The 24,647-nt window shown below is 38.7% G+C and overlaps 2 protein-coding genes and 1 pseudogene across 3 annotated transcripts in view; 1 reads left to right on the forward strand and 2 right to left on the reverse strand.

Annotated features, from left to right (window-relative positions):
• The window catches only part of LOC139136696 (polyamine-transporting ATPase 13A3-like), a 72,948-nt gene extending 62,455 nt beyond the window's left edge, over nt 1-10,493 (forward strand). For both annotated transcript variants that reach the window (XM_070704486.1, XM_070704488.1), the window contains exon 31: nt 10,280-10,493. The gene's annotated coding sequence lies outside the window, so the exon portion shown is untranslated. The remainder of the gene's footprint in view (nt 1-10,279) is intronic.
• LOC139137789 (uncharacterized) lies at nt 1,502-5,161 on the reverse strand. The gene is made up of 2 exons (XM_070706059.1): nt 3,651-5,161; nt 1,502-1,790 (listed from the first exon to the last, which is right to left on the reverse strand). Exons 1-2 carry the CDS (start codon nt 5,159-5,161, stop codon nt 1,502-1,504), a joined length of 1,800 nt encoding a protein of 599 aa, XP_070562160.1.
• A 7,810-nt stretch (nt 10,494-18,303) lies between the features above and the next one.
• Nucleotides 18,304-20,130, reverse strand: LOC139136102 (fibroblast growth factor receptor 4 pseudogene; annotated as a pseudogene).
• Between the last annotated feature and the right edge of the window lie 4,517 nt (nt 20,131-24,647).

Below are 24,647 nucleotides of genomic sequence, written 5' to 3' on the forward strand. Positions count from 1 at the left end.
CCACCCCTACTTTATGGTTTTGCCCTATTGTTCTTTCAATAGATAGGTCCAAACCAATATGTGAAGAAGTGAAGTTTTAGGGAGGTGGTAATCCGCTATTTATCCCCTCACTGGACTTCAACAATAAATCTTTAACCCTTTGAAGTGAATGATGGTGTTCTCTTCAGGGTTGTGACTTAATAACCTACTTGTTTTGAAAAGTCAAGTGATGGAAGGCAGATATTCTCAGGAAGGGGAGGGGTAATGCTACCCTCCTTTCCCCCTCCTCCATAAGCTGCTGGAGAAATCATTAACACAGAATAAGTTCAAGCATAATATTGTCTTCCAAGATCTAAACTACTTTTTAATATTTTGACCAGAAAAAATTGCAAAATGCAATAGCATTGGCAGGTATGTGGATGGAAGTATTATAGAGTGGTGTAGTAACTTCTCATTTGGAGTCAGGCTGTAGTTAAAGGTATACAGTCACCTATAATCTAAATATGCCCATATATGGTCAAAGGGGCGTTCCTTGGTATTCAAAATGCCCATTTTCTCTTTCCATGGTAACTTTGGCAAAATTGGAACAGGTGACAGTATACCTTTAACCCCTATTGCCTCATTTGTATGTACATGTATGTACCGGTAGGTCCAAATGTCACATTAAACACAAGTAGGTTTACCTCAGTCTAGTGGATATGGTGTTCAACGTTGCGATTTGACCCGTGTAAAGAGGACCTGAGAATGTTAGGGATAATCTGGTGTGATTAAACTAATAATGTATTTTTTTCAGTCATTACGTGTTTTACTTCAGCCAACAGAACTGCAAGTTGTTTTTGTTAATACCTTACATAGATTACATCCATGAATAATACTGCTTGTCTGGCAAGAAATGTGTGGAATATGACCAGGTCTGAGTAAGCAGTCGGGAGACGAAGTCGTCTAATACTATAAATGACTACTTTATTCTATACTAATATAATAGACAGTGGCTAATACAGTGAAGCATAACACTTGGGTGAGAGACCGTACATAGAGTCCAGTGACGTGAAGTGTCTCTGTTGAGGGTGGAAGAGTCTCTGATTAGGGAAGGCGAGGTTCCCGTAGATAAAGCACTTTTGGCGGGAAAAGTGTCAATGAGTCATGAGAAAGGCACATGATGGATTAGGCATATTGTCTTAGCAGATGGAATCTCTGGTTGGTAAAATAAACAGTGATAGGAAGCGGTGCCTCAAAGCTTAGTCTTAGAAGGAATGCTATCAGAGTATCTATAGTAAGACACTGTACTAATAATAACGTAATACAAGAATATATTTCCTAACATTCTCCCCGGCGGGAAATTTAGCAGTGTTCCAAATGATTGCAAAATCTCAATGAAACGTAAAATACTAAGTAGTAAATTTGGCAGTGAAACGTGTAATAAATGAAAAAGAATTTCTATTCTATGGAATAATATTGAGTAAATAAGTCCAATATATAAGAGTATATATAGTCCGATATATACGAGTTCAGCAACAAGAGTTCACACATCGTTTAAATCTTGAATTCTGCAACGGGCGATGGCGGCTGCAGTTCTGGTCGGTGGCCTCTCGCTGCTGGTTGCCTGGTTACCTGTTGTGTTTACGTGATCGTTGTTCTCTGTAGCTTGTTGTGTTGTGTTGGCGTTGATTTCCAGTGGGTACAGCTTGATGATTGGACGATTTGTGTGTCCATTAGCAGTCCTGATTCCTGCAGAACGAATGATGCCGTCGTTTCCGTAGTTTAGCTTTTCTACGGTGGCTAATTCCCAGTTGATTCGGCGTGAGGTGTCGCTGTGTACAAGCACAACATCACCGATTCTAATGTCATTGTCCGTTTTACCGTGAATTTGTGATGTTCACCAGGCCTAGGTAAGAAATATTAGCAAAGCGTACGGTCCTATATCGTCAGGATGGAATTCTAGATAGCTAAGCTACGAAGTCCCACCTATGAGATGTAAAACACAGATAGTTGATGACAAAATCTAGGTTGTCAAGACGCAATTTTGACGATTTTTCCCGTCATACATGCCGTTTCAACATGGCGGCCTAAGATAACGTCGATGCGAAGGCAGCAGTCGTGGTAAGTTTTTACCGTTATTTTTAGTTTTGAAGTGAGAAATCGTGAAAAAATGTATCGCCTTCCGGGTCAAATATCATGGAAAATGCCCTCGTGAAGTATTTTTGTCGAACGTTTGGTATTTTTAGAGAAGATAGATGTTAATTGCGGACTGCTGTGGGTCTACCAGCAGATCTGTGCGATTTTGCAAATACTAATAGGAAATAGAGCAAACTTTGCATGAGTACCATTTAATAAGCTAGACCCTGCACATACGGTAATCTCAAAGATCAGATGGTAGAAGTCGCATGTTGTATACGACCAAGTCAACGAGTTGAGATCTTAAATTGCACTGCACTGCACCATACCGTGTACCATACTTGTACTGATACGCACGTGGTTTTCTATGGATATCGCACAGATCAGCTTAGCAGACCCACAGCAGTCCGCAATTAACATCTATCTTATCTAAAAATACCAAACGTTCGACAAAAATACTTCACGAGGGCATTTTCCATGATATTTGACCCGGAAGGCGATACATTTTTTCACGATTTCTCACTTCAAAACTAAAAATAACGGTAAAAACTTACCACGACTGCTGCCTTCGCATCGACGTTATCCTAGGCCGCCATGTTGAAACGGCATGTATGACGGGAAAAATCGTCAAAATTGCGTCTTGACAATCTAGATTTTGTCATCAACTATCTGTGTTTTACATCTCATAGGTGGGACTTCGTAGCTTAGCTATCTAGAATTCCATCCTGACGATATGGACCGTACGCTTTGCTAATATTTCTTACCTAGGCCTGTTCACGTAAGGCAGTCAAGTATTCCGTTGTCCATCTGCGCCAGAAATGTTCCTGTAGTTGAGTAATGCGCAGATAGCGTTTCCTCATGTCATCTTCATTTCCGAATGACGGGTCCGAAATTTCAGTGTCGTCAACAAATGGGCGTGGCACGTTTGTGAGGACGCGACCATGGAGCATATGCGAAGGGGTGAGCGATATCGCGTCATCCGAATTTGAAGACAGATAGGTGATGGGCGGTCGTTCAGCGTAGTTTCTATCTCTGTGATTATAGTGTTCATCTCGTCGAACGTTATGAATGCACGACCTAATACTTTCTTGATAATATTCTTTGTCAGTCCGATCATGCGTTCCCAAAATCCACCAAACCATGGAGCGCGTTTGGGAATAAAGGACCATTCTACGCGTTTGTTAGCCATGTATTGTTTCACATGGGATGAGTCGAAGAGTTCGCGGAGTTCTTTAGCCGCAGAGAGATACGTAGTAGCGTTGTCGGAGATCATCTTCGAAGGGAGCGAGCGTCGAGCAGCGAAACGGCGGAAGGCACGTAAGAATGAAGCAGTTGATAAGTCCGATACAAGTTCGAGGTGAATTGCTCGCGTTACAGCACAAGTGAAAAGACAAATATAAGCCTTTTGTTTCCTTACCGTTATGAGTCGATTTGACGTAGAGCGTGCCAGTAAAGTCCACACCGGTAATGGTGAACGGCGGAGCTTCGTTCACGCGGTATTTCTGAAGAGGGGCTTGCACTGGATGTTGATACGGCTTACCAGTTACCTTCAACACTTTACACATTTGCGTATTAATTTCTTCACAGCTTGTCGTATCTTGGGGATCCAGTGCCGTTGACGGAGTTGAGTAACCGTTGTCTGTAGTCCGGCGTGTAGTACACATTTGTGCGCGGCTAAGATGACGAGTTCCGTAAACCGATGATGGGTTGGAAGCAGACTAGGGAATTTCGCGGCGTATTCGAGCGGCGCGTTATGTAGCCTGCCACCACAACGAAGAATGTTGTCTTCATCCAAGAAGAGCGCGAGTTGTCTAGCGAGCGTAGTTTTCGTAGTCTTTCCGAGGAGTGAGTATACGTCGGCGCGATATACTTCGAGTTGAACGTCTTTTATCCATTTGTTTTCGGCGCGTTGAAGTTCTCTTGCTGTAAGATATCCGGTTTTGCGATCTTTGGGCTTCTTCAAGTTCGATACGAAGCGTAGTACGATAGCGGACACGCGGAGTAGTTTAGTGAGCGAGCTGTATCTATTTGCGTCAACCACGTGTTGGATTCCGATTTGAGTAGAGTGGGCGTTGTCTTCAGGAGGAGCCGCTGTGTTTGCATGTCCGTTATTTGCCTTATCACTATTGTCCGAGTCTGCGAGAAACACAGCGGTGTCATCGTTGTCAGATAATTGGCAAAGTTGGCCAATCACCACGTTTGAGCCAATCTGGCCCTTCCACCAGAGAGTAGACTTCTCCAAGTCGCGTGTAGAAATTCCACGTGTTACCAGGTCGGCTGGATTATCTTGCCCAGGGCAGTATTTAACTGTGCATGGAAATTCGTTGATTCTCTTTACTCTATTTGCGATAAACAGCGGTAGTTTCTTATCGCTTCTTATCCAGCGTATAACGCTCTGATTGTCCGACCATAGGAAGCGACGTGTGATATTTACTTTATCTTTCAGCGCATCGTAGGTGAAACGGAGAAGTTTTGAACCAATAAGTGCGGCCATCAATTCTAATTGCGGTAGCGTAAGTTCCTTCGTAGGAGCGACGCGAGTCTTTGCCATAATTAATGCAGTCTGGCCCTTGTAGCGTAGGTACACCGAGGCACCGAAAGCCTTGGTGCTTGCGTCAGCGAACACGTGTAGTTCATGTTCATCGCGTAGATTTGTGCCTTCAGTGAAGTATCGACGACTGAAGGTAACGTGAGAACCGGCGCGTAAGTCGGTTGCTATGGGTGACCATTGTTTGATTAGGTCGTCTCCCAGAGGTTCATCCCAGTCAAGTTTTCTTTTCCAAAGTTCCTGTATGAACAGTTTCGCCTTTACGAGAACCGGCGATAGATATCCGTAGGGGTCGAATAAGCCTGCGGTTATTTGAGCAACTTCGCGTTTAGTCACGAGGTCGTTCGAAGGAGGTTGCGTTTTCTTCATATAAGTCAATGTATCCGAGTCAGAGTCCCAGCGCATTCCGAGAACACCCACGTTGGTGTTCATTTCGAGTGTTTTGTCGCGTTTGGCGAGCGAGCGTACTTCATCACAGTTGGATGACCAAGAGCGTAGTTTAAATCCACCGGCAGTCATGATTTCATTCGCGTCGTTGTAGTATTTCACGGCGTCGGTCGCGTTTTGTACTCCAGTAACAACGTTATCAACGTAAATATTATCTTTCAAATCAGCGGAAGTCGAAGTTGCGTTGTGTTTTTCCAAGTGAGTTTTCACGACAGCGTTCAGAATAAACGGAGAGCAGACCGCGCCAAAGAGGACCGTTTTGAATTGAAAATGTTAGGAAAATATTCTTGTATTACGTTATTATTAGTACAGTGTCTTACTATAGATACTCTGATAGCATTCCTTCTAAGACTAAGCTTTGAGGCACCGCTTCCTATCACTGTTTATTTTACCAACCAGAGATTCCATCTGCTAAGACAATATGCCTAATCCATCATGTGCCTTTCTCATGACTCATTGACACTTTTCCCGCCAAAAGTGCTTTATCTACGGGAACCTCGCCTTCCCTAATCAGAGACTCTTCCACCCTCAACAGAGACACTTCACGTCACTGGACTCTACGTACGGTCTCTCACCCAAGTGTTATGCTTCACTGTATTAGCCACTGTCTATTATATAGTATAGAATAAAGTAGTCATTTATAGTATTAGACGACTTCGTCTCCCGACTGCTTACTCAGACCTGGTCATATTCCACACATAATTTCTGGTGCCGAGACCAGGTTGCGAGACTACCTACTACAGGCTGAAGCATACTTTCAACGATGCCAAGAAACGGAAACTCCTTCGGGTCCTCCGGATCCAAGGAAACTAAAGAACTGGAATACCAAAGAAATGGAAGACGCGATCGGATAACAACACTTCTGAAGCAGGCGGACGACATAACTTCCAAGGAAAACCCCACAAAAGAGAAATTGAAGCTTTATAGACAATTTATTGGAGAACATAATGACGAGCCGACTAGTTCGAATGTATCGTCGACTTCGTCGCCGGCGCCAAGTTCTGCGCCCGTTTTTAGACACAAGGGAAATCATCTGCCGAAACTAACTCTTGAAAAATTTGACGGTGAAATCATGAAATGGCCAAGCTTTATCGATAACTTCATGTCTCTCATACATGAAGACGCCTCGCTAAATGACACCGAGCGACTTCGGTATTTGAGAGCAAACCTCGTCGGTCCTCCCGCCGGGGTAGTAGACGGACTGAGATCAAACAAGAAAAGTTACGGTGACGCGATAGAACTCTTACGCGATAAATATGGAAGACAAGAAGAAATACGCAGAGCTTACGTCAAAGCTTTATACAAATTTGAAACCCCGCTTACACTGTCGAAAGTTTGACCGCATTTCACAATAAGTTAGAAACGTACGTTCGCCATCTTGAACAGTTAGACGTTCCACAAGAAAGATTCGAATGGGTGATCTTAATCATAGTGTTGGAAAAACTTCCGGCCAATCTACTGACGCTGCTTCAACGTCCATTAGAGGATGAACTATTTCACACGTTCAAACAATTTCGCGAGGCTCTCAAACGCGAGATAAGGATAATGTCTTCCAACAATCGTGCTGCTGAATTGGACGAATCAATTCAGTCTTCAATGCCTAGTACCGCCGCCTTTTACTCAAGTACCGCGACTAACTCAGCCGCGCGTCGCCCTACTCAACGGAAGGAAAAGAGTTGCGCCTTTTGCCGAGGACCACACTATCCGAACGATTGCACTGTGGTCACCGATTCTTCGAAACGACACGATATTGTCAAACAAAACCGGCTGTGTTTCAATTGCCTCGGGAAACACAGAGTCAGCGACTGTAAGTCCAAAGGAAAATGCCGCAAATGTGATAGAAAGCATCACACTTCACTCTGTAAATCGGACCAGGGATCCACCTCTACGACTTCGGAAACTTCACGCGATCCTACCCCTACTCAACGTAACGCTGATGCTTCACCTCAACCTGGAACCGCAAACGCTTTGCCCCGTGATGCTCAACTCGCTGCAGCAACTACTCTAGTACACTTCGCTACCTTGGATATAGAAGAAACCGCTCCTCTGAAAACCGCTGTCGTTCCTATCTCATCGGGACGGAAAACCGTCAACGCTGTTGTACTCATCGATGAAGATTCTAACCGTTTCTTTTATCGCTAGAGACTTGATTCGGAAACTGAACATTAAACCAGACGGTTACTTCAACACTAGTATCGAAACATTGGGCGATCTCTCTCAAAGTAAACGCTACAAAACGGCTACGTTCAAGCTTCATACTTGCGACGGACCAATGGAAATGAGTGTGTTGATCGCACAGAAGATCTCCGCCATGAAGAACTTCATCAAGAAATCGCTTGTCGACCTTCCTCATCTACGGGGGCTACCGTTGGCCCATCCTCCCTCGGACGCGTCCTCCTTCGAAATCTCCGTACTCATCGGCGCTGATCGCTCGTGGGACTTCATCGAAAATGAAGTCATCGAAGGACCCTGACCTTACGCTGTGAAGTCAAAATTCGGATACCTGCTATCTGGACCTACAAACGCGAGAAACAATCTCAACGCTGCTAACGCGACTATTCTACATATCGCTACGCACTCTATGGAAGAAGAAACGAAACTTCAGACTCTCTGGGACTTAGAAACTATCGGAATTAGAAATGAAGAGCAATCAACGGACACTAAGGTAAGCGAATTTGAATTATCTGGCAAGAAATAATAACAATATTATAAAATATTAAAAGTAGTTTTGCTCTTATCAGGAAAAGATAAAAAATGTGTGTGTTCACAAGTTTGTGCATTCCAACCTTACCTGATTTCCAAATCTGCTGACCATATAGATTCTCACTTCATATTACAAGTAAAGTTTTATAATGCAGGGGAAAATTGCCATTATCTACATTGCCTCTGTTTATCTCAGCTCCAAGCAACAAAATTTGTCAACAGTTCTATGTTCAGAGGTGAGATACAGAAAATACACATACGTGTATGTATCACAAATTGAATTGTGCAGAAACAGTCAAGTTGCTCATTTCTGGTAAGGCGTAAGATTACACAAGACCTTGGGTAGCATGTAGACAATGCAAGGCATAGCAATTGTGTTCAGTCTATGCAGCATAGAGTATCCCCATTCTTCCTATTGCCCTGTAAACAGGTCCATGCTCAGCATCAATAACAAAAGGTTAGGGCCAAACCATTGTGGTGAAAGGGTTCAATACTGATCATCAATGTGTTATTTGTTGTTTTACTCTCCTCTAGGACTGTATTGTAGACAGCAAGATGCTGAAAGACTGCACCAGATGGATCAGGTGTAAGAAACAACCCAAGAATAAGTACAAACTGATCGAAATGGAAATAGCTTCCAATCCGGAATGGCCGCCGATCGGCACAAACATCATGGCCTCTGGGTTGCAAATCAGGAACGGAGAGGAACTCCAGAAACCGGCCGATGAGAGCTGAGACGTGGTGGAGAGAATGAGAGAATGAAAGAAAGATATCACACCTGTGCAATATATATAGCTATATATTTTTACATACTGTGCAATGAATTACGATTAACAATGACAACATTCATTCTATTACAAAACAAAAATCATCATTTGTTAAGAACTTTGATATGAAATTCTGCACAATGAAGAAAAGGTCTCTCAATTAGAATTAGTCATTTCTAAATATTATTAACAGAAGAGGCTTATCTGTAGCCTTTGTAATTATTTGAATATGGTAATTATGTCTTCTGATGCTTTTCAAAAAACCTTCAAATGTCTCATGATTGGTTTTAATGGCAATCTTTTTTCATTCCCATAGCAACAAAAATGTTAACATTAGAGTTATCAGACTACTGTAAGTTTTGAAGTTGTTTTGAATTTACTGAAAATGTCTGTGAAAATCATTGCAGAACAATGGGGAATAGGCTGCCATCAATAAAACAGGAATCTCTGGAATATTATTAAGGTAGTTTGCTCCTTAAAAGTGAAAGACTTCAACTTTTGCTAAAACTTTCCTGAGTGAAAGTTTCAGCCATTCTCTTACCAAATCAACAATAAAAATCAGGGGTCACCGTGCAAAGTTTGGAACTAGCGAGACAAATTGTGCAACATTTTGCAATATTTGAAATTCAGAATGGCTGCTTCCCTATGTTAACTCTATGGAGGAAAAACTAAATTTTTGATTTTTGGAAAACTAAGACAGTGAAAGTTTTTCTTTCTCCAAGAGCATTAAAATGAGCCCCCACAAGTGGTAGATCAGAAAAAAATTGTAGAAATATGAGAGTAGGAATATCTGTCCCTGAGGTGCAGTTTACCTTATATGACACATCATTTCCTGATCTATTTTCATGAAATTATATTTGTTTATGAACCTTGAAAAAACTGTTATCTGTCTGTGGGCCAAAAAATGAGCTTTTATCATCCCAGCATGAATCAATCTATAATAGTCATATCTGCCGTTTTACCACTAGTTCAAAAAAATTGACTGTAACAGTTTGCTTCTCAATACAGAAAGTATAAGTGCCTGAGGGACCACATTTAGAATTTACAGTGCTGAAATGTTGAAAATTTTGTCGATAGTTTGCTGAATATCAGAATTACAGTTTGTGCTGGTAGCTGGACCTTCTTAGTCAAAAAAAAGATAAATAGAGATCTATAATGAAAAATAAACAGTATGTTTTGCCAAACCTTTGCAAATTCATTCAGCAACTTTTTAAAGTACTCTTAAGTTTCAACTTCAAAACAACATACAAAGCCAATTACCGTAGACTAGCAAGATGAATGAATTATTTTTGTTCATATGGGAATGAAGAGGATCCTGTCACAACTAACTTAAACCATGTCTGTCATTTTCAAAAAGTCAGAGATAGGGTGTGGCGATGCTTTTTTGAAGAAATGCAATATTTATTATCTTACAAGCAGCTCTGCATTCAGGTTTGATCGGTGTCAAGTATGAGTTTTCCATAAATTACCTGATCTTGGAGATGATTGGTCATCGGTTATTTTGAATGACTTAACTTTGATGTGATTGGTTATTTTAAAAATACAATGTATCATTTTGTCACTTTCAAAGAGTGCAGTGTGCTGAAGAATCACCCTGGTTTTGCAAAAAGTCCAATTTATTTGGACAGTGCTACATAACTTTTTTAAAATAAGTATATCTGTACAAATTATATTCTTCTTTATCTTGACTACTTTTCTTTCTAAGCATATCTTTAAAAAGGTGGATTTTGAGTCGGGTTACTTTTTGGATGCAGTGTGTTTGAACAATCCCAGGCTACCTACTTTAAAACAAGAGACTGTTTTTCTTCATACAGTGAGTAAAATCAGTGAAAACTGGTAAAATCTAATGTGTTGTGAAAATTCATCCCCAGTGTAAAAGAAGTTTCTTTCCTCCTTTCTGAAGCGGAAAGTCAAATCATAAAGTTGTTATTACCAACCACATTGTCATTGTGTCCTTTGGAATGCTAGGCCTTCATTAGGGGACGTTTCCATCTAAAAAACAGTGCATATTCAATGCACATTCACCCCTTGAAATAGGGGTTTGAAGGGGTATGGAGCTCCTAATTAAAGTTATTTGCCATCTCGTAAGCTGTTTGCAATATGTGATTAGAGATAGCGATTAAGTGGGTGTACAGGGAAGACATCTCTGCCTTACACACTTCACTCATACAGATAATCGTTCGCCTTGAACTTCTTTGAAACATTGTACCCCTAATTTCACAGATTAGGACCTATAAATATACTACAAGCCATATGTAGTTCAAATTAATAAAAGTAGGAACAATTCCGATGTCCTGAATGATAATACTGTTGTCAAGGTTTACACTAGATTGAGTTTGTGCCGCTTCACTGTACAATACCTTGGCATAAAGTAGTACCGGCCAAGCTATTGGTATCTGAAGTTGTTGACTAAGCGTTATGTAATGTCTGATTATATCTGATATAACTACGTTAGATTGCATATTATCAGTGCAGAAAGAGCCCCAAAAAGTGTACTGTTTTTTAGATGCGAGCGTCCCGTCATGTTTGTACATATGGAATATGTAAATTCACATTTATGAAGTAAGCTTTTTGAGCAATGCATTAATGTTAGCTTCCTGATTGGTCAGTGAGGGTCACATGATCTGTCATATTATGTGTGCTTGTATACTTTAACATATCTTGATGGCTGATATTTGCACAATTGACATGACATTGACAAATTTATTTCATATTCGCTGCCTTTATGTCCCTAAATTGCAAGATCTTCCAAAGATTGAAATCCTGGTAGTTTTCAGTGTCTAGAGATGAGTTTTGCTGCCTAACAATGTAATGGTCCCCCATGCAATAGTAGTGTATATAAACAATTCTTTTCAAAGAAACATATTTAATCTGATATTACCAGTTTGTGTATTCTCACCTCGATCACTGTTTCCCCATCAGCAAGCATTTTTCTAACTAGCTTCTTGAAAAAATGAAAAAAACATGACATTTTAATACTTTGTATAAACTCAGTCTTACGTTGTTTGTCATGCGATTTTAATCGTCAGGGTTTCTTCAGAATTTGTTTTTAAATTCAAATATCTTATGAGAGAGTGATTCTCATTGTCGCATTCTTCTTTAAATTTCTTACTCTGAAGTGTAACTTTAATTACCTACAAGCAGCATCATGCATTCCATATTTTCTGTCATATAAGGGACTGGTCAGTTTCTTCAGCCTGGGGGGGGGGCCGGTGGATTCATGGGGGGTCACCCTGTTTTTGACTTTGGTGATAGGGGGGGTCACCATGTTTTTGAAATGCCCAATAGGGGGGTCAGTGTGTTTTTGAATTTTGACACAGGCTCATCATTGCCTAAAATGCTAGTGTCAGCCACAAAATTCATCATTCAGTTGTATTTTTCGGCGCGCCCTTCGGGCGCGTAACTTTAATAATCAGTCTATTTTTCAGCACGCCCAACTTTAACATATCAAGCATACATACATCAGAGATATCTGTATGTTCAATATTTTTCAGCGTGCTCTTCAAGCTCATTACTTTAATATATCAGACATTTTTCAGCATGCCCTTCAGGTGCATGACTTTAATATACAAGGCATATATATCAGAGATATCAGGATGTTTCATATTTTTCGGCGCGCCCTTCGGGCGCCATACTTTAATAAATCAGAGATATCTTGATGTTTGCTAAGTGAAAGTGTACCATTATGAAATCTGCATTTCATATGAAAAGGATGACAAATTCCTGATACTTTTCTGTTCTCTCTATGAGAATTCAGTATGAGAAAGCAACATGCACAAATATTTCACAATATATATTTGATACAGTGACTTATTTTAGAGATAGAAAAATGACAAGATATCTTTCCTTCTCATTGATGCAATTATTTTCCTTTGTGTCACAGGTTTTCTGTAGAAAGATGCTTTTTTATGAACAAAATAACAGTTAAAAAAGGCAGTTTTTGTCATTATTAGCTGTGCTTTTATGGTTTCAATGTTACAAGAAAAGGTCCTCTCAGACACTGTACACATCAGATTTGGCTAAAAAAGCTCTCTATGGCTCCTCAGGAGATTTAATTGGATGGTTGGCAAGTCTTAACACCCATCAAAGTTTTTGATTCACTGCTTTTTCCTCTTTGATATTAATGATTGACATCCATTTCTGTACAACAGTTCAGGACATCTGGTTAAGCATAGAAAGTGTGAAATACATTCACAGCTCATTCAAAATACAGCTCATTCAAAATGTACTGTATTCAAACTTTAAGATTGACACTTTGAAATTCCTATCTTACAACTGACATGTCACAATTTCATTAAAACATAGAATGACTATTTAAAATATAAATATATGTAAAATGTAAAAATATATATATATATATATATATATATATATATATATATATATATATATATATATATATATATATATATATTATATATATAAATTTATGTCCACCTTTTGTTTTACCTATGTCGCGCCGGGGGGGGGGGGGTCACCCTGTTTTTGAAATTTGGAATAGGGGGGTCACCCTTTTTCAAAATTTGGAATAGGGGGGGTCAGCCACTTTTTGACGTCGGCAAAAAATAATCCACCCCCCCCCCCCCCCCCCCGCCGAAAGAAACTGACCAGTCCCTAATGGGCTTTGTGCCATCCATAAGTATACAGCTATCTAGACTTAAGTCATTACAATTTTGTAAAGTTCTTTTGGTGTCGTAGGATGAGTTATCTCTTCATTGTCAGCATCAGACATAAAGTGTCTTCTTCACTCCATTACAGTGACTATTTCGCACAAAAGTTCTGTCAAAAAGAAGTCCTGATTTTTTGCTTACAATACTATGGAAAATAATAGAACAGCTTCAATTCACAAAGATTTTTCAGTGAAAAACAAAAAGGGGATCAGAAGCTTATTTAACACGATAGGAACTAATTTTGGAGAATATGATCTTTTAATTTTTCAAATGTATCAAAAGTGTTAGGTGCCCTATGGCTGAAAGCTGCAATATTACAAATTATCTGTGAAAACAAGTGAATTGCAAAACAAGAAAGTAGATGAGTTTAAATTTGCTGATTAAACCGACATAACAACAATATCCTATAATCCCAAATTAGTTCCAATCACATGTTTTGTACATATCTACATCATTTCAACTGTTTTATGGATTGAGCCCTGTTTGGGGATAAATAATGACAACCTGAAAGTGTGGAATATATACAACTTTAAGGCTGATATGAAGTAAAATATGAGGAATATGGGTTTTTTTTATCTTTTCTTTCCATAAAGGAATTTCCATCATATCTACCACTAAATTTGATCAGAATTAGTGTTTCATCCAGGATGCTGTATCACCAATATGGCTGGGTAATGTTCCTCATACCACATTTACAAAGGACGATTGTGGAATATTGAGGCGGGGGTTTGAAATCTATGGCCATGTATGTTATTGGGGAGGGGAATGATTAGGTGTTGTCCCATCCTAGAACTGATTTCCCCTTCAGTGTTTGCCATGTGGGGCATGGCTTTCCAAATCACAGAAATCCTGCAGCCTTGATGAAACACCACACACTTATGATCATCGTCATGGATATTGCAACAGAAAGAGAAAATCAAGTGTGACCGAATGTTTTGGTTGAAATAGCCAGATCATTAATCTTGTTCTGAAAGATTTTCTGATACTTACAATAAGTGCATGTGCCAGCTGACTTAGAGAAAGTCATTATGATTTGAATCAATTTAGGAATTCTTGAAATCTCCTTGAGTCAGCCCTCTACCAATGAATATAATATGACATTGTATCAAGTCAAAGAGAATACTGTAGAAGTCAGAGGGGTGTCAAATTTGCATATAGGGGCACCCTACACTCATGGTAAATACACTATGTTCATATAGAGTACATGGAATTTGGAAACGCCAAGTATTTGCTTGAAACTGTCAGTGGCCTGCCAGACAATAAAAATCTGACCCCTCCACTGGTACACTAGCTGTGGTGAAGTCTTGTTATTTTCAATGTGTGATTTGACTGATGTATGTTAAGATAGGGGTGAGAGGGTGGCAAAGGAGAAACAGACTTATCACATGGGGAGGGACGGTGTGTTAGAATTAGATTGACAGAAACAAATGTGATAGCTAACTGATGAATGTTAACAACAGATCAAACAAATTGTACTTAAGGTAGAATCTAAACTTTAGATTAGATCATTAGATTTGATTATATAATCCAATATTACTGTCCATTTTGTTTCCATATTTTTCATGTCTAAAGGCATAATGCAGATGTATCTGGACCTATTTCATTCAAAGTTGGCACAAGGACAACACTGAATTACACATGCACACAAATTTATTTGTATATGATAAAATATGACCACCATGAGGTCATATTGTGAAGACTTTTTCAGGTCAAGAGGTATTACTCTGACATGCCTTGCTGATTTAATGCTTTGAAGCTAGGCACAAGCATATGCATTATAATACCAGTCAATATGTTGTCAGATGATGAAACTTCCTATATCTATACTCTAATCTGAATCCGTGTTAATTTGTTTTTGACAAAGTGGATCAATTTTAGCAAATATTCATGGAAAAATCCAAACACTGATTAGGTTGAGAATGCCACATGGCAAGATACACCCTGATCGTTAATATATAGACTTGGGTATATTTGTCTTTGTTCAAAGCATAGTGTTAAATAAACACACACAGCTGTCAGGTCATTGATTGATTAAAGCTGCAATTTTCAATCCGAGGTTCCGCATTAGCGGAGTTCTCCTCCCAGTCAAACAGTTGGCCAGTATGATGTTTGATTTGTATTACATTCATTACACAAACTGATCTCCACCTTTTGGCACATTTTGCTAATCCTGCAAACAGAGTTTATACAAGCGTTTGATTGACGGTCGGTTCAAATCGCCAACGGTCGAATTTCCTGAAAAAACCGCCTTCCAGTCGCGTTAGAATTTGAATATAACCACACAGTTTGATCGGCAGCAGCTTCACGCTGACCGCTTGGCAGTCTGTCTGCATTTTTGCGGCTGGGAAAAACTAAAAAGTGGCATTTTCTGAAGCATGTGCCCCTGTGTTGCCTGTTTGGTGTCCACTTACACAATGAACGCTGCCATAGCTTGGCGCCCTTTAAATGGAGGCTCCACCTTTAACCCTTTCACCCCCAGTTCCCTGTATAGAGGTCCAACTTTACCATAGAAAACAATGGATTTGGGACAAACCATGGTGGTGAAAGGGTTAAGTTATCATCACAGCATGGGAGCTAGCTCAGTGCAACCATAGACCTTCGAGTTTTTTCTCAAGGGTCCATGGTGCAGCTCATACACAGGATTAATAAGATGAGCAATTAAAGATAATATATACACCACAAAAGCATAAAAAACATTAATTACCCAGTAATTTTTACAATTTTAATGAGAGACTCGCTTCTTGCCAATACTGGTTAGAAGGGGCCTGTGGATCTCCAATACATTCAGTCACCCCTGATTAACACCTACCACTATGATACGTCCATATTTAATGACACAGTCCCCACATGGTCATATTGAGTGTTTGTTGGTTGATCACATGTAAATGAGTGAGTGCAGTCATATTATGTTACATACTTATTGAAGAGTTGATTAAAGAGAATATGGATGTGTGTGTTCGGTTATTTTTCATAATATCAAGAAAATATGAGAGGATATTTTAAATGATACCGCAAAATCATGTAAGTACAACAGGCTGAATGCATGGATTTTTCACCAAAGTAAACTTTGTTGCAACTATATTTTTAGTGTTTACTGCAGCAGGAACCCTCTCTACTACTCTACATGCTCTACGTCGAGTATGCTAACTTGGAACCGTGCAGACCGGATGATTAGCTTGTTGCTGTACTGACGGGCGAAAATGAATGGGCGATTCTAAGAAAATCAAAGCCTCCTTGATATCCAAATCTCCCCATTTTCACTGAACTGTGTGTGATGTAATTTGAAAATGGAAAGTAGTCTGGTTCCCTGACCAATTTCTACCGCTGGCTGCGCTGCTAACAAAAATACGTTCAGATATGGGCTATTGTAAGCATGGCTATCATTGGTCAATAGTACGAGTGCAGTGATTGCGTTGAATTTATTTCCAACTTGGAGCTACCGTTGAATTTAGATTTCGTATGCCCGTGGAGTAATTTTACCTCCCTGTTTCCCAAACCAAGCATCCCATGTCGACATTGAATGAAAAACAAATTATCTTTGAGATATTGCAACATATGCTAAAGGTCACCATTGTCACCAGGTCACGTCTGAGATAAAAAAAATCATTGATGATAATCGTCATTTCAACACTAAATCATATAAGGACAGAATCGGAGACTTAAAAGTGAAGCCGTGCAAACAACTTCAACGTTCGATTTTTTCGTCATAATCTGTCTGAGCTTGCCTCTGTACAAATGTTCTGAACACATATAACCTTGTTAGGTGACTGTGGTCATTAATATTATGCAGTCAAAATTCTGAATGAAACATTACCCAATACCTGACCCTCATCAGCGCAGCCAGCGGTAGAAATGGGTCAGGGAACCAGACTTAACTGAGAGGAAACTATTAAAATATGTTCCCGTCATAGCTTTTCACAAAAACATAAGTTTTTGTCAATATCCAGGGAGTCTTTATAATGTTCAATATTACACCTTGGGCATTTCAAGTTATAGGCAAAAAAGTTTTCATTGATTCAAGTTCAACGAGGAACCATGTTCCCTTTCGCACAAAAAGTATCAAAGTTGTACATTTATGGTCAAAAATTTTAGGATGAAACGTGTTTTCAATACTGCATTTGTTCAGCGCGGATTCAGCATCTAACTTTTGACCACGTGACAGACCCGGATGAGAAGTGCATATTTCACACATCATAAGCTTATTTCCATTTTCATATTTTAAGGGTATACCTCTCAGAGTCTGAGAGAGAGAGAGAGAGAGAGAGAGAGAGAGAGAGAGAGAGAGAGAGAGAGAGAGAGAGAGAGAGAGAGAGAGAGAACAATATCGTATTTGTTCAATTCCACCACCTCTATCTTTCACTGCTGTATAGGCCCATCGATTCTCTCCTCAGTAAATGCATATCGCAGAATTCTACATCCGGGACCGTGAACAAGTTGCCTTATCATGTATTTTACTCTATTTAGTTCAGATATGGTCAAAACGCCACAACAATATATCTAGGAATGCTTGACGATCTGTTTACCGTATGTATAAATCTTTTAATATATGTAACTATGTACCTATAGCATGAAAATATACTAAGCCATCACTAAGTGAGACGGATACAGAGAAGCCGAGGCTAACGTGAGATCCCTGCAAAAAAACTGTCATAGAGAATGACCATAAAGACTGTTAAGCTTACATCGGACAGTTAGCTTATAAACAATTGTAGTAGGAATGGAGAAGAGAAGTGCATCCAGGACGGGGCATCCATGCATGATACGTGACAATCAGCAAATGAAAGTAGTTTCAAACACCATGTGGTTTGACAAATTTAAACGAAATCACCAATTTGCATTGATGAAACTTGAAAGTTTGCAAAGTGTATTGTTCTCTATGTCTGGTAGCTCTATAGTCATGTGCATTGAGGATAGGTATGTAGTTACTTTGCGGTTAAATGTCAGTGATGGTTCACCCCGAAGTTAATGATGATAATGGTGTCCATATGTGATTTATCGATGGCGTTATTATAGTTCTCATCCGATAATATTTTATATGAAACTGTTTTTACAAGTTATTCCCATTTTCCCACGTAATGTTTCGAAAGTTTGTTGACCTTTGAAGACCGTATTTCATATTCCTACTTATGTCAAGACCTACCAAAAACAAACAAACAAACAAACAAACAAACAAAAACAAAATTCCAAACAAAAAATTAGTGCCTTCCTGTAAATCATTCTCAATATGGCACTGTATTGTGAGTTAGGTGAAAATTTCTGATTTCTTTGTCACGGCACTTACCAAACACATAGCTCTATTTTCAGTAGGTGATAGCGCTATTTTACAGAGGTGACAAAGATATGAGAAAGAGGTGAAAGTTTGGTGTACAGAGCTTTATTTCTAACTGAAACAATGGATAATCTACATGAAATCTACCACACTTTTTTGTTCGCACTTCTCAAACTACATGTATTATACCTTTGTCTTAAAAGGACAGTAAAATTTATTCACAATTGTATTATAGCCTTGTCAATACCCGTCAACAACTGAAACCATCGCGAAAATGAATTAATGGTCATGACCATTAATTCATTTTCGTGATGGTTTCATGTATCGTGTCTAAAACCGAGGTATATGCATGGTCACCTGTTCATTCAGTATCTTTCAACAAACAATATCTCGTGCACATGTCAAACAAAATTCATGAAAAATGGCCGACTTTGTCCCTTTAAGTGTCAGAGGCGATGATGAATAGGCTGCCGAGGTTGAGTCCTGTTTTAGGGTGTCTTACAATGCCAACCAGCACTTAGACCATACTGGTAGAGACCATTTTCCACTTCACGTCGCGTTTCTTTTGTCGCATGACACAAAGACAGATGCATACGATGGTAACTTTAACAAGTATGCAGACCGCAACAGAAACTACTATGAGAGTAAGCTTAGTCTTGTAGGCTTCTGTCCATGGCACATAAGCTTATGGTGTTTTTGTGAAGTGTAACATGTTAGGCTTTGTTGTTGGTTCTGGCGGCGGGATGACTAGCCTAGAATTCTATTCGTCCGCTTGCCTCCGTACTCGGAGGTACGGAGGCAAGCGGACGAATAGAATTCTAGGCTACGGGATGACTGTTAACCAAGCACTTTGATATGAAACACCAATGGCATTACCAGCCAGACAGGTGTATTTGCCAGCATCGTCAAAGGTGACATTTGGTATAATCAAGCTCAGGTGGTAAGGCTCACACTCCTCAGGCTCAGTCTCCATCTCTTTGAAGTGGCCGAAGTCATTGGGGTCATTGGAATCATCCCTATCCAGGTGCTTCAACCAGTGGATGTGTGGATCCCGATCGCTGACGATCACCTCGCATCGTAAAATCGCCGTGTGTCCAACAATGACTGTGGTGTTTTCAGGTGTTGCTGGGTTCAGGATAGGTACATGATCTATTCTAGGTATAATATCCAATATAAAGGTCTTTTTAATGGAACCATATTGATTGGTGACAACGCATGTGTAGTAGCCATTGTCTGATGGTACAAGATCGTGGAGAACCAGGGCCCATTTTCTGTGCCTGACCTTAAAACCTAACCTTCTGTCATCAATTTCCTCTCCGTCCTTCAGCCACCTTATGGTTGGCGTGGGGTTGCCATCGGCATTGCACCGAAACCTTGCAACACTTCCAGCTGGCTGGAACACAAACGCGCGATACATCTTGTGCGGAGAGGTGAAGTACGGAGCCATCGGCGCACTTGTTGGTGGCCCTTCTTTGCCTTTGTTCATAACGTTCTCACCACAATATACAGTTCTGACAGTCATTAACAGCAGAGCAGGGAATACGATAATCAAATATACTTTCATCTTTAAAGTCCTGTGTACATCACTCTCTTACGTCAGAAATTAACTTCGAGCAACTGAGAGCATGACACCTGTACTATGCACCAGGTCCTCTGAGTCACGATGCTGAAGTTATTATTGTACTTGTAATCACATTACAAATACATTACGAATACGACAAGTCATAGACGGAAATTGGTATTTGAAGCCCAGGTTTCAGCCATGAAATATGCAATATGCGATATTTATAGAAGTTTAGATATTGTGATAGTTCATAATGTCATTTGCAAAAGTTTGTTAAATTTATATGAACTTGCATGTGCAGATTTTAAAGAATTTCTTTCACCGCATTTTATCAAAAAAACTTTGTACTTCAACAACCAGGTAATGCCAGGGAGTTACCCAGGACTGCACCATTACTTTGTGGGGAGATCGAAGGATGTGAGGGACTGCAAAACGAGTGACACTGGAAAGCCAAGCTGTGTGTGTTCATAGCTGTGGTGTTTTCAGACAGGATTCCTGCCGTTTTATAGGACGGAAAATAACGTCAACAACACAAACCTAGGCGTATAGCTTGACTTCTGATAAACTCGCTTAACATGTAGGAAAAATAAAATTGGCAAGAATTGTCCTTACTGTCACTCTCAGAGCTTTGAACTGTGAATTTAATTTTCAATACGAATTCTTTGACAAATTTTAAATTACTCTAAGTGTGACGCATGTTAGCTGTGTTTTTACAAGCAAATATTGCCTCTTTGCACACATTTTTAATATCTTGAATGAATGTATCGTTATCACTTCTAATAGAATAAGTAGATATCCAGAAAATGGCGAATAATCATACGTTATAAGCTTATTGCTTGCGTCACATAATGAGAATTGTGTCCCAAAACTCATTCAATTTGCTTTGACAAGAAATTCAGCCCGAGGGACAAATATCATTTTTTGCCGAAGTTGATGTTTTAATTAACACTGTACATTAAAATTTGTTCATGTAGTCCAACTTAATTGTCAGCTCATTTTTAATTTCGGCATTGAACTAAAATTGTTTCCGCGCGTCAATCAAAGATTACAAGCTTAGAAAGTACGTAGGCCCAGGATGTGGTCCGTGGGTGCGAATCGCGTCACGGTCACACAACATGTAATTGTTTACTTTTCCTGTTTCGATGCCAAAACCAGAAAGTCTTTTCTAAGCGTATCTTTAAAAAGGTGGATTTAACAATGAGTCAGGTTACTTTTTTGGATGCAGTGTGTTGGAACAGTAATCCAAGGCTACTTACTGAAAAAAAACACGAGACAAATGTGTTGCATTCTCAGAGACTCTGTTATTCTTCATACAGTGAGTAAAATCAGTGAAAACTGGTAAAATCTAATATGTTGTGAAAATTTATCTCCAGTATAAAAGAAGTTTGTTTCTTTCTTTCTGAAGGGGAAAACCAAATCGTAAAATCATTCTTACCAACCACATAGTCATTGTATAATAATCGCAATCATACCAATCCATAGTCCAATAACACTAGGTCAAAATTTTGTAAGACAATAGTTGTAAACATAGACACAAAAACAGCACAGAACAGACAGTAAATAGACGGTACACAAACAAAGTCAAATTCATGAAAGAAAGATATATGGACCTCTGGCCAAAAGACCAAGAAGTGATGTCAGGTGTTTCGAAAATAGTAAGCGCATCCTGCCCCACATGTGGCACCCGCCATATATCAATCAGGTAGGTAGTGGTCACTAACTAAGGACCCATGTCACCGATGCCATCAGTGATCATTTGTCGAAGAGAGATATTGAATTTATCTTTGGAATGCTAGGCCTTTGTATATATGGAATATGTAAATTCAAATTTATGAAGTAAGCTTTTTGAGCAATGCAATTTGTTGGCTTCCTGATTGGTCAGTGAAGGGTCACATGATCTGTCATATTATGTGTGCTTGTATACTTAACATATCTTGATGGCTGATATTTTGCACAATTGACATGACATTGACAAATTTCTCTAGCATTTGCTGCCAGTGTGTCCCCAAATGGCGAGATCTTGCAAAGATTGAAATCCTGGTAATGTTTCTAGTGTCTGAGATAGGTTTTGCTGCCATAACAATGGAATACTCCCCATACAATAATGTGTACGAAAAAGAAAACATATTTAGTCTAATGTAACCGGTTTGCATATTCTCACCTCAATCACTGTTTCACCATCAGCAAGCATTTTTCTAACCAGTTTCTTGAAACAGTGAAAAAACATGACATTTTAATACTTTGTGTAAACTCAGTCAAACATTGTTTTTCATGCGACTTTAATCGTCAGGGTTTCTTCAAAATGGCTTTTTTTAAAAATTCAAATGTCTCATGAGAGATTGATTCTCCTTATCCTATCCTTCATTTATCTAAAAAATTTCCTATTCAAGTGTTAACTTTAATTTTCTACCAGCCATCATGCATTCCATAATTTTCTGTCATATAAAATGATGTGTTTTGTGGCTATCCATAGAGTACACAGCCATCAAGGTCATTACAATTTTGTAAAGTTCTGTTGGTGTCGTAGGATGGTTTATCTCTTTATTGTTAGTGTCAGACTTAGTGTCTTCTTCACTCCATTACAGTGACCATTTTGCACAAAAGTTCTGCCAAGAAGTCTTGAATTTTTGCTTACAATACTTTGGAAAAATAATATACCGTAGCAGCTTTAATTCACAAAGTTTTTTTTCAGTAAAAAACAAAGAGGGAATCAGAAGCTTATTTTAACGCGATTGGAACTAATTTCGGAGAATAGGATCTTTCAATTGTTCAAATTTCTCAAAAGTGTTAGGTGCCCTATAGCTGAAGCTGCAATATACAACTTTAAAGTTGGTATGAAGTAAAATATGATGAGTATGTATTTTTAAATTTTTCATCTCTTCTTTCCATAAAGGACTTTTTGTCATGTCTACCACTTCATTTGATCAAAATTGGTGTTTCATCCAGGATGCTGTACCATTCATACTGCTGGGTCATGTCCCCATACCACATTTACAAAGGGCGATTGTGGAATATTGAGGAGGGGGTTTGAAATCTATGGTCGTGCATATTATCAGTTACATGACCAAAATTGATGAAACTTGCTATGTACATTAAAGATACTATGATAGAACATTATTAAATGTCACTTAGCATTTTTACATCAGCCAATTCCTAATTTGCATATTTTTAAGAACTTTCCTAATTAGGGGTATTTATCTGAATTGACGAGACCAAAGTTTATGAAACTGGCTATGTAAATTAAAGATACTATGATAGAACATTATTAAGAGTCATTAAGCATTTGAAATTAGCCAATTCCTTATTTGCATATTTAATGAACTTTCATAATCAGGGATATTTATCTGTATTGACCAGACCAAAGTTGATGAAACTTGCTATGTACATTAAAGATACTATGATAGAACATTATTGAAAGTCATTAAGCATTTGAATTTAGCCAATTCCTTATTTGCATATTAATGAACTTTCATAATCAGGGATATTTATCTGTATTGACTAGACGAAGTTGACGAAACTTGCTATGTACATTAAAGATACTATGATAGAACATTATTGAAAGTCATTAAGCATTTTTACATCAGCCAATTCCTAATTTGCATATTTTATGAACTTTCCTAATTAGGGGTCTTTATCTGAATTGACGAACCAAAGTTGATTAAACTGGCTATACATTAAAGATACTATGATAGAACATTATTGAGAGTCATTAAGCATTTGAACTTTAGCCAATTCCTTATTTGCATATTTAATGAACTTTCATAATCAGGGATATTTATCTGTATTGACCAGACCAAAGTTGACGAAACTTGCTATGTACATTAAAGATACTATGATTGAACATTATTGAAAGTCATTAAGCATTTTACTTCATCCAGCTCCTTATTTGCATATTTAATGAAGTTTTGAAATTAGGGATATATATTTGAATTTATATGACAAAATTGATGAAGCTTGCTATGTACATTAAAGATACTAGGGTATTATGTAGGCTAACATTGAAAGGCATTAAGCATTTTTGCTTCAGCCAATTCCTAATTTGTGTATTTGATGAACTTTCCTAATTAGGGATATATACTTGGATTTATTTGATCAAAGTTGGCATAACATGCTATGTACATTGATGATTATACCAGGTTATACCAATATTGGAAGTCATTTCGCACTTAAGTTTTCATGTTAGCTAATTTATAGTTTGCATATATAATGAGCTTTCAAAGTTTGGAATATATAGTTTGAAGGTTGAAGGACTTGACCAAGCAATTACACTTGCTATATAAAGTGGTGATACAATGAAAGCATCAAAGAATTAATTATTTTTATTTCAGCTAATTACATATTTGAATACTTAATGACCGATAGAGTTAATCTGTGGTGAATATTGTTCATTATGTTGATCATAATACTTTCAATGAAGTTGCAAACATGTGGCAAAGGTTCAAATTTACACATAACTGCAATATATAATGAAACACGTGAGCATTTACAGTTCATATCTGGTCACTGAACTGTGTGTGATGTAATTTGAAAATGGAAAGTAGTCTGGTTCCCTGACCAATTTCTACCGCTGACTGCGCTGCTAACA

The sequence above is a fragment of the Ptychodera flava genome, chromosome 7 (genome assembly GCF_041260155.1).
Source record: "Ptychodera flava strain L36383 chromosome 7, AS_Pfla_20210202, whole genome shotgun sequence".
Lineage (NCBI taxonomy): Eukaryota > Metazoa > Hemichordata > Enteropneusta > Ptychoderidae > Ptychodera > Ptychodera flava.

What these genes read in the sequence shown, in the direction of transcription:
- LOC139137789 (XM_070706059.1), bottom strand. Translation starts at nt 5,161, where the DNA reads ATGACTGCCGGTGGATTTAAACTACGCTCTTGGTCATCCAACTGTGAT. An exon ending in TTAATACGCAAATGTGTAAA is followed by an intron (nt 1,791 to 3,650) that starts GTGTTGAAGGTA and finishes GCTTGTACACAG; the next exon opens with CGACACCTCACGCCGAATCA.